This window comes from Merops nubicus, unplaced genomic scaffold (assembly GCF_000691845.1).
Source record: "Merops nubicus isolate BGI_N331 unplaced genomic scaffold, ASM69184v1 scaffold50878, whole genome shotgun sequence".
In the NCBI taxonomy this organism is placed as follows: Eukaryota; Metazoa; Chordata; class Aves; order Coraciiformes; family Meropidae; genus Merops; species Merops nubicus.
This window is the reverse complement of record NW_008625972.1, coordinates 568-11,310: the sequence shown is the minus strand read 5'-3', so window position 1 is coordinate 11,310 and position 10,743 is coordinate 568. Positions and strand designations below refer to the sequence as shown.

General features: G+C 41.3%; 1 protein-coding gene across 1 annotated transcript; it reads left to right on the top strand.

The window, feature by feature from the left end:
- Positions 1-1,900: 1,900 nt before the first annotated feature.
- DEPDC7 (DEP domain containing 7) lies at positions 1,901-8,557 on the top strand (the record flags this gene model as incomplete). Its single annotated transcript, XM_008945831.1, has 8 exons — positions 1,901-2,282; positions 4,270-4,397; positions 5,270-5,459; positions 6,198-6,412; positions 7,409-7,551; positions 7,746-7,871; positions 7,968-8,046; positions 8,231-8,557. Coding segments are annotated over 8 exons (1,478 nt in total), but the record flags the coding sequence as incomplete, so codon positions are not given.
- Between the last annotated feature and the right edge of the window lie 2,186 nt (positions 8,558-10,743).

Here is a 10,743-nt window from a genome sequence, read left to right as displayed (position 1 = left end):
GCGGCGCAGAGTGCCCGGGACGCTCGGAGGGGCGGTTCTGTCCGGAGCGCGAGTGGAGGAGCGGGGCGCTCCGTAGCGCAGCGTGGGGGCTCGGGGTCGCTCGCTGAGAAAGTTCTGTTTTCCCGCATCGAACACCTTAACTTTGTAGAGACTTGTGGCCTGAACGCCACGCTCAGTATCGCTTTCCCCAGAAGATCTTGGGGAGGGGTGTGTGTGGACCGAAGAGGTGGCAGAGCAGCGGTCAGGGCAGTTATTGCAGGTGATATGTGTTGATCCTTGTTCCAGCAACAGAAACCAGCCTTGGTGTGTGCTCGGCGGTGTTGGGTTCGGAGGTTTTTTCCCCTTCCGAACAGGCTAGCCTGTGATCAAACATAGGGCTGGAAGGAATTTTAGTACTCTGTTTTGTTTTTTCTGTTTAGCTGAAGATGTCATTGGGTAAAAGCTTTGGAAACGAGAGATTCTGGAAGCTTTCCACCTAATCTGGTTCAATGCCTGGTATAACAGAAGCTTTATTTTTCCCCTGCTACAGATATTGTTGTGCTCTGAAGATAGCCATTGCTGCCCTTCATATCAATTGCGGATGCATTCAAATGCTATCCTGTTCCCTGCTTTGTTTGTGGTTGTTTTGGTGGGTTTTGGGGTTTGTTTGCTTGTTTTTCCAATCTTTACTGCCCCTCCCCCCCCTGCCTACATGGTAATTTCTGGGCTCTTTGGTAGATGGAGATCAGCTGGAAATTCTGGTGCTCAAAACTGGAATACAATTCTCTAATGCCTTTTCAGACTGAAGAGAAAAAATACCTCCTACATCTCAGTGGAAAATGTTCATGGTAATATGTTCCAGAACGAGTTGCACGGTTTCGTTTTGTTTTTTAACACTGCATTGCACTGTTAATTCATTTGGGTTGATGGTTTAAAGTCCGTCATAACCCCAAATGACTTTCTGTAGGATTGCTGCCAGCTCCTCCATATTTTGCCCTTCAGCTTGTGGTTTCTCTCTTCCTCTGCTTTCTTGCTTAATGAATTATTCATCTGACTTACTGTGAAACATGCATTCTAATTCTAGCTTCTCTGGTGGCTGGAACTCATCCCAGTTAAGTGCCACCTGAAACTTCATAAGTTTATTCTGTATTCTTAAGTCCTTGTTGAGGCTGAGTCTAGCCTCTGGTCAAGCTTGTAGTTGCTAGCATGCTACTCTTAATCAGATGGGTAAATGAGTAATAGTCCAGTGGTTTTGTTGGGGGAGGGAAAAGTGGTTGGCTCAAGGAAGTAGCACTGAGCACACAGAGCTTAAATCTCAGCTGGAGCTGCGGTGGTTCAAGGCTGTTTTGTGGGATAAGTGAGTGGTGACTGAAGAGAATTCCTGATCTCATTAGTGATATGCTCAGCACTGATACTGGGTGGCTTGTTTGTGTGCACACTCCTGTAGGAAACAAGGTTCTGACGTGTCTCTTTATTCTCCTTCCCTCTTCCCTGCCCAGCTGTTTAGTTTTGCCAGTGTTAGTAGAGGAATTGGGGAGTTACAAGTGCACACAGCCAGCTCTTGGTTGTGGGAACGTGTGTGCTTAGGAGTAGGTTCCTCAAGCAAGCAACGCCGTGAGGCACCGGTGGAGCGTGCAGCAGGACAGGGTCAGAGCGACCGGCTGAAAACATGGAAGCTCCTGCTTGCAGAGCTTCAGGCTAATGCAATGGGAGAAACCACCAGAGTCAGAGACGTTGGCAGTAATGCAGACAGTCTTGCTGAGACAGCATCACAATGTTAATACATGAGCAACCCAAACCAAACTGCAAGTCTCAGAGCCTTTTAAATCCTTAAAAGATTGATGAAAGCTAGTAGCCAGAAAGCAGGCAGCTCTTTTCTAGTTGCAGCATGAATTCAGTCTTTATGCTTCCCCTGTTCTAGGCTTTAGCTTGGTGCAGAAGCCGTTTGGAGCCACGTATGTCTGGAGCAGCATTATCAGTGCACTTCAAACTCAAGTGGAAGTGAAGAAGCGTCGGCAGAACCTGAAGTGTTACCATGACTGCTTCATTGGTTCCGATGCGGTGGATGTCGTCTTTGCCCATCTTCTACAGAACAAGTATTTTGGGGATGTTGATATTTCCCGAACTAAAATAGTGCGTGTGTGTCAAGCGCTGATGGATTACAAAGTATTTGAAGCTGTTTCAACCAGGGTCTTTGGAAAAGACAAACGGTCTGTATTTGAGGACAGTAGCAGCAGCCTCTACAGATTCACAAATGTCTCAAACCAACCAGAACCAGATTACCAGCAGTGTACGCCAAAAAGGTAACATGGAGCATGAAGACAAAGATTTTTTTTATAGTAGGAGAATGTGTTCTGGGAGAGAGAAGGGAAAACTGTTGTACAGTTACAGGACCTGAAGGGAAAAAAGTAGATGCTCTACAGATGTTTGAGTGGAAGATAGATAGGAGACAGCAAGCTGAAGTGAGTAAATCATTCAGGCTCTGTAGTTACTTGTATGTCTGTTATCACACTGCCTTGGGGGAAGAGGGCAGGAGGGTAGAGATTAAGTTCACTACAGGTACTGATCTGTTAAGCTCTAAACCAGTATAACCAACTGGAATTCAGATGCATCAAATAAGGTAGTGCAATGGAACAATCCTCAGTCACTGCACACCTAGCTCTAGCATAAGCTGGTAGTCTATCCAGATTTTAAGGGGAAAAAAGTTTTAAAAACTTTCTTCTTTCATCATCTTATCTTTGCTACACTTCAGGTTTAAGTCTTTAAAATATTTTCAGCCTTTTTTTAATGCAGTTATGACTTGTTCCTGGGCTAGGTAGCAGGATGTTACACTGCTGAGCCATTGCATGGCATCACAGAATCAGAGGGAGATATGCTGAGGTTTTGTTTCGCTGTCTCTTCAGGAGTGGCAAAAGAAAACCCTGGTACTAACTAAACCATCACAAAACAGAACATGCTGTTATGGAGAAGGCATGTTGCCAAAAAACTTCCCTTGAACAGTTTCTGTTAAGTGTTCATTTTGGAACACATTCCAACAAGAAACTACATTCAAGTAGTTGTTGCAATAGTTTTAGCAATAGGCACTTTTGAAAATTGCCAGTGGTATTGACCTAAAAAACAAACACCTTATGCAATGGTGCTTGTGAGAGCAGCAAATGTGTAATGCAGAGCATCGACCCAACTGATCAGAAAACTCTAGAAGCAGAGATTAAAAATTGATAGTTCCTTCGTCCTGCTTCTCCTCCTCTTCCTTCCTTCTTCCTCCCCCTCCACTAGTTCTTGTTCTGTGCTAAAGCAAACTGCCACAAGGCTTTATTTGGAAAGAGGGGAATTTGCAAGAAGTTAAAAAGACTTTCATCAAATTTGGTATTTAAAAAGTATATTAATCATACTGACTGTTAAAGCAAGACTTAGAATATATTGAGCAAAGAGTCACGTAACAAGATTATTCATGGTCAATTGGTGTAGAATGAAGTGTTTTTCTTCTGGGCAGGGCACAGATCCATTGGATTGCATTTCTTCATTTAGTGAAAGGAACAGATCTATAGATAAATACAGGTTGTCACATAGGTAGCAAAAATAGTGGATGTCAAAGGGATTTTGGAGTGCCCTAAAAGAAGCTATAGAAACTGAAATTAAACAAATACGCTTGGGGGAAGAGTAATGTTGTGACGGGAGTTATGCTATCCACTCAGTGTGTGGAAACAGTTTGGAGAAGAACCAGCTAACACAGAAGTGGGTTATGGATTTCTGAAGTCTTCCATTAGCTGATGGCATGAACAAGCTGCATAACTGTAGGAATGGTCTTGCTATGCAGCAACCACCTTCTAGGTTTTTTCAAGAACAGCCTTAATTTTTGACCTCACTTTGCCACCAGGAATAATGTCTTAAAACTCTGGAAGTTTTGAGGGGGGAATTCTGTTGTGGTGTTTTGGTTTTTAGGGTGTTTTTTTTTGTTTGTTTGTTAATTATTTCCCTTCCTTAACTGTTTCCTCTTCTTAGACTTTCTTTGTGGTAACTGATGTAGCTTGCTAATGCTGTGACAAATTCACAGGTGGGAACCTATGTGCTTGCATGCAACTGTTGCACATAAATAATTCTTTCAGGTATCATATATTCGCCTGTGCAACTTGCACAGAGAAAGTGCTGGGCAGGGGAGAAGGTTATGTAATTATTTATAGAGAGAAAGCATTTTTTAAGTCTCAGGCAGTTATCCAGATCTGTATGTTATGTGATATACTTGGTTATCTATATCCATATAAGTATATGTCAAAACTTTTTTAATCTCAGACATGAGAAGAGCATGTTTCATTCTACTCCCGTCGAACCAGAAAGCTTGGAGGATCTCTGGGAAAACCTGAGTTTAAAGCCTGCAAATAGTCCTCAAGTAAACATCACAGATAGTTTGTCCCGTCAAGGTAAGCCAAAGAATGTCATGGTCACTTGTTCGTGGGAGAAGGAAGATAACTGCAGGACTGGAAAGGCTTATGCTTGTTGGATTGGAGAGGGAGTCAAACTGACTCATAGTGTTTTGTTTTGAACACCATGTCATAACAAAGGCAAATAATATTTGTTGCAAGCTTGTTTTTTACCATTTACCATCAGACAGTTATCTCTAGTTGAAATAAATCAGTGTTGGATGTTGTGGAGAAGAATACACAATTGCATAGAGTGTGATTTGATTTGGGAACGTTCTGTGTGATACTGGGTTACCTGCACTACTTCTGTGCTTGACTTAATCATGGCCAGTAGCATACTGTTAGCTAAAACTTCTCCCTGGCTTTTTTTAACGGTGTTATCTGTCCCATCTGGCTCTCCTTCAGCAGTGCGTGAAGCTGTTCTCTCTCAGACTAAACTAGGAACTAATGTGCTTTTCTCCTTGGGTGCATTAGCATCTTTAACCATAGAATCTCTCAAAACTCAAGCCAGATCAAAACTGTGAAAGCTGTGATAAGGGTAGTATCACTGTTACACTTTTTTAAAAAATCCCTTACCTAGAACAAAGATTGCTTACAAACTAGAGCACAAAGAATGTAAGGCACCTCAGACTTAGCCAAAAAGCAGCTCTCTGATACTTGTAGTTAAACGAACAAATGGCTAATTCTTGCCTTTTGTGGTGATAAAAAGCAGGCACTTAAAGCTGGCAAGGGCCACACTCTCTGCTACTGTAAGTCTTTATTACGGTAAAATTGTTAGGTTAGGACTGATGGGAGGACAGGGAGTTGTCTTTTCCATAATCTTTTTGCTCACTCTGAATCTCGATGTGATTTGTGTATTCCACTCTTCCCAGTTATTAATGAAGTGTGGCAAGAACAAACAATCGCTCGTCTGCTGCAGCTTGTAGACCTTCCACTCCTTGAGTCTCTACTTGAGCACCAAGAGATCAGACCTCAGCTTCCACAGCCAAGAAAGGGAACTGGATATGTCATCACAAGTAACTACCTAGACAGAGAGATTCTCAAGGCTTTCAGTGACTCACAGTAAGTTTTCATTGCTCATCTCTGCAACTTCGAAAATCAATCTTTCTGCTTTCATAGGAGTGTAAAGCACAGTTGGTCTTTGAGTACAGAGTGTAGGCATTTCTCTCCATGCTAGACTTGACTGGGATAAACGTTAAGAAACAATTGCTAAGCTCTAAGCTAGAATTAGCTGAGACAGTTTCTGTTAAACACTGGAAGAGTGTTTGAATGCAGTGCTAGCACTTGATAATATTCAGGGGGAAATTGCTGCATAGAGGAAATTTTGCCAGCATCTTGAAATTTTTTGTTTAAAAAATTTACTTGAGAGAAGAGTTTAGTTTCTCCTACTATGTTAAAAAAGCCAAGAACACTGAGCCTGCTACTGTATATAAATACAGTTAAAAACATAGAAAAAAATTTACCAATCTGAATCAATCAAGGTTCATGTTTCTGTTTATCTAGCAATAATTATGTCCATGTCTAACAGTAGAGGACATCACTAACTTCAGGTTTAACTGCTTGTGACCGTTTGCCTGTGTGGGTTACTAATTCTTCATCTTGATTAAACACGTAACAAAGAGACGCGTGGCTATGATCTACCCGAATGCGTCAGGAAAAATGTCTTTTGTGTCAATTTCTAACATTTAAGTACCTACACATGCAGTTTTTACTGTGACTGAGAAACCAGTCTACCTACTTTCTGTGAACAAACTAGAAAGGCACCTGTAAGTAAAAAAGTTAAACCACTCTGTCTTCCAGAACAGATGAATGGCTCTCAGCAGCAATAGATTGCTTGGAGTATCTTCCAGATCATATGGTGGTGGATATTAGCAGGAACTTGCCTGATCAACCAGATCAAGCAGACACATGGAAGCTACTGCTGTTTGAAAATATTGGTAGATACTACAGCCAAAAAAAGGAGCCACTGTTAAGCCATGCATCTGAAATTCATTCAGGAATTGCAGAACTATTAGGTAAGTAAAACAAAACTGTGTTCCTAAACTTAAGGGAGAAATGTAGTGACAAACTGTATTTACTACAGCAGCCAAGATTAAGGCTGACTTAGGCAAGTGTTTTTTTTAAATCTCTAGTCATGAAGGTTGTGCTTTGAAATTTTGGTCCAGACAATATGCAGTCCTGTAGTCTTTGTTCAGGTCTGTGTAAAATGGCTGTGAAATTGGAGTGATAATTTGGTAGTAGTCTGTATCCATGGAAAGCTGAATATAAATATGGCCTAGTATTAAATGTTTAAGCCACAAGATCTAAACTTCAAGCTATGTGGCTGCTTTGTGCCCCATTCACAATTCTTCCCCTCTTTTCCACAGAAATGTGTTTCTCAAATTTTATGCTTAGACAGCATTTTAGAATGCTTTTGATGTTTTAGTCTTCAATTAACATGATCTTATTCCTCTTCTCCTTATTTTTCATTCTTCTTGTTCCATGTTGGTGGGAATATTTTGCATTTATATCCTGTTTCTCCTCCCTATTTGATAAAGGGAGGAAACTAGTATAACCCACTTGATGTAAATAATTCACAGATCTGAAATGGGTATTCTGCATAGTAAGGCAAATTAAAACTTGGTGAAGCTCTACAAAACAACTGGCAATTAATTCTTTAAGCTGGTCTGTTTGTCTAGGACATATTCCTCATTTTTATTTCCACAAGAGGTCATTTTCTTCACAGAACCGTCTTTCTATGTTGGTATTTGACATTCTACTCAAGAGAGCTGAACTGTGATTTAACTTGGTGAGCTCTCTTCACTCTCAGGCTGAAGCCTGTGTGTGGAGTGATCTTGGATTGTATGCAAACAGCTCTCATCAGCCTGGGAGAAATTTTTGTGAGAATGGATGGTTTTGTTTGACCTGTTCTGTTCAGAAAGATGAACTTCTCTTCAATGGCTGATTTAGGTGTTTTGTTGTAACATTTACTTAAATAAATATGGCAATAGATACCTTTTGTCTCTCCCCAGTGAATGGGAAGATGGACCAATCTTTAGAAGCTGTTCAACTCTATCTGAAACTTCTAGACAGCCAAGTCAGGGAGGAGTTCAGAAGACTACTGTACTTCATGGCTGTTGCAGCACATAATTCTGAGCTGAAACTACAGAAGGAGGTACATGTGTATACTTTTTTTATGTTGCTTTACACCTACTGAAATCTACAGATCCCAGGTACTGGTTAGAAACCACATTTGTAGCTTAACAATGTGACTACAGGAAAAACAATGAATCTAGAAGAAAAAGTTGATGCCCTGCTTAAAGGGGGAAACTAATTCTCTTTTCGTCATTATTTCACATTATTCTTTAGAGTGACAACAGGATGGTTGTGAAAAGAACATTCTCTAAAGCTATTATCAACAATAAAATCTTATCCAGAGGGAAAACTGACCTCCTGATCTTGTTCCTTGTGGATCACCAAAAAGATGTATTAAAGGTAAGTGCTGGAAAATGACCAGGGTTTTATTATCTTGTGAGCTTATGCGGAACCGCCTTTCTACGCTGCTGTTTGACGCTTCTCTTTCTATTCAAGATCCCAGGGACACTGCATAAAATGGTCAGCAATAAATTGGCAGCTTTGCAGAAAGGCCAAGACCCTAGTAAGATAACAGGTAACAGTTTGAACTTCTCATCCCTGTTGTGCAACCACATGAGAAATACATGAGAAAGGGACTGGGTGCAAAAAGACTTTCTGTGACAATGACTAATTGACTCCAAAGGAGGATGGGTCAGTAGATTCTGAAAGGGTGGCTGACTGTGATGTGAGCTATCTGAATGTCTCATGTTCTGTTTTAGGCTATACCTTTTGCCAAAAACTTGATGAAAGAGAGTATCGCTCCAGTACAGAGAAGACGACAAAAGATGAGCTGTTCTCTCTATTGAAAGCTATCGATGAAGATTCAAAGCTCTCAGACAAAGAGAGAAAGAGGCTGCTAGGGCAGTTTCATAGCAGTAATCCAAGTATTTTTATGCAGTATTTTGGAGACAGAATTACTAATATGTGTGTGTGACTTTTAAATATAGATTACTTTCTTATACTCCAGCACTGAAAACACTAATATATTTGTAAATCTTTTGTATGCATGTATCTAATAAAATGTTGTGAAAATGAATGGAATTTATACCATTATTGACAGAGCCAGTGGTACTGAAGTTTAACCTGTCCTTCTGGCTTAGTGCTGCTCATTCTTAATTGCTGTAGGGCCAAAATTTGTTTTCCTCACCTAAAGCCAAGTCTGATGCTGTTCAAAATTACTGAGATGGGAAATGTCTCTTTTGCACCAGCACTGCATTTTATACTGAACAGTTTTAACTGGCTTTGCATTATATGAATGTTACATAGCATTGATCTTTGAATTGCTGCGTAGTGGACAGAGCTGCATTATAACAACTTCTATTTCATATTCCACAGCTTTTCTTCAAGCTTGCCAGCTATGTATGTATATTATAAATTACTGTGCAGTTTTAGGCTAAAATAGCATCGTATTAAGGAACTGCCAGGGAAGATAACTGACTTTCTGCCATGGTTTGGGGTCAGGGCCACCCCCAGAACTGTAACAGACACTCTCTGTTAAACCCCGAACCATAGCAGATGCTCTCTGTTAATCCCCCTCCCCCACCCCTGAAATGGAAAGAGAAAGGGAATAAGGGAGAGAGACATTGATTAGAAAACACCTTTAATACTACCACTAATAACAGTAATAATGATAATAAAATAGACTATGTACAAATATATACAGTTAGTACTGAACCCAACTCCCCCCACCTGGGGAACAGCCCCGGGGGAGTTGGGTTCCAGGCTGGGCTCAGCCACAGACAGCGACTGAGCACAGGAGATGGATTCTGGAGCTCAGTTCAGGAGCACAGGGCTTGGATCAAACACAGCATGGATGAAGTCCTCCTTGGATGTGGCCACTGCAGCAGGAGCAGCCAGCAGGCCAGAAGAAGATGGAAGAGAAGAGCACAGAAGGGGCAGCAGAAGGCGTTGTCCCTTCCCATCCTTCAGCTTTACTGGACATGAGGGCTGTGGTATAGAACACCCCACTGGTGAATCTTGGGGTCACTTATCCTGCCCGTTCCTCCCTGCAGGCACGGGGTGCTTTCCGCCCCCTCTGTGTGGGGTACAAGCTTAGCAGTGGCCCTGGTCTGTATCCTAATCCCTGGCAGTAACTCTAAACATGAAGTCTCATCACTGCTACAGCCAGCCAGTTTATGAAAACGCTGCCAACTTCAGGCAGAGCAGTTAATTAGAAGAGCTTTAGCTAAAAAGTAAAATCATTGAACAGAACCAGCTCTATTTTACCCTGAACTAGGACACTTTCCTAGCTGAATCATACTCTGTACCCTGAACTACCATTGACTCTCCTGGGATGGTAAAGATACTCTGAATTTTTAAGTCAGTCTGGCTTTGGTTGCTACAGAACATACTGTTTATGGCTAGTTGTCTTCATCCCTGCAGTGTTTTGCTTTGTCTGTACATCTTATTGATGTCACCAGCTGTAATTAGAAAAGATCCAGAACAAATGAAAGGGCTTTGGGTTTTCTTATGGCTGTATATTTAGTCTAGTCTAGAGTGCAAATCCCAAGCTGTGCAACACAGGCAGTTGCCAGCAGGAAAGACCGTAGCATGATTAGAGATCTAATACTGGCTATTGTGGAGTTGTCTTTGGGCTGATGCCAGCAAAACTTCGTACGGTTACTGCTGCAAGAAATCACAGATCTTGTTCCACATGTAGTGTCAATTGAGGTTTTATTGGGGGAGGGGGGGTAGATTAATTTGGATCAGTGGTAATTGAATCATGAAAACAAAGTAGTTAAACCTACAGACACATGTGGTGAGCTGTTTTTTAAAAACATGATCCTATTTGAGAGAGTGCTCTGTAATGTATCACCAACTCTTCACTCGTTAGTGGTGATTGTTGCCACTGGTTGCTGCTTCTCCAGAGCACTTTCTCTGAAAGTGAGATGATGCCTGGGTGTGCAGCAGGACAATGTGCTACTGTGCTCTGAGGGGGGATGGAAGACAGGTATATAAGAGGCATACTCTAGTCAGCTAGAAAGGACTTCTGAAAGATAATCAGTCCTTGAAAACTAATAGTATGGGGGGAACTGTAACCCTTTTTAGTAGTTATTTTTTCTAGTTCTTGTTTTAAGAGTAAGATTTTGGTTGTAGATACACTTTTCTAGAAAAAAAAAAACCAAAACATTTTAACTCACACTTTAAAATGCGGGGGTGGAAAGGCCTTTTCTTGTTCTTAGGATTTCTGATGATATTTTTCATAAGTTGCATGAGTTGCCTCTTCAGCAGA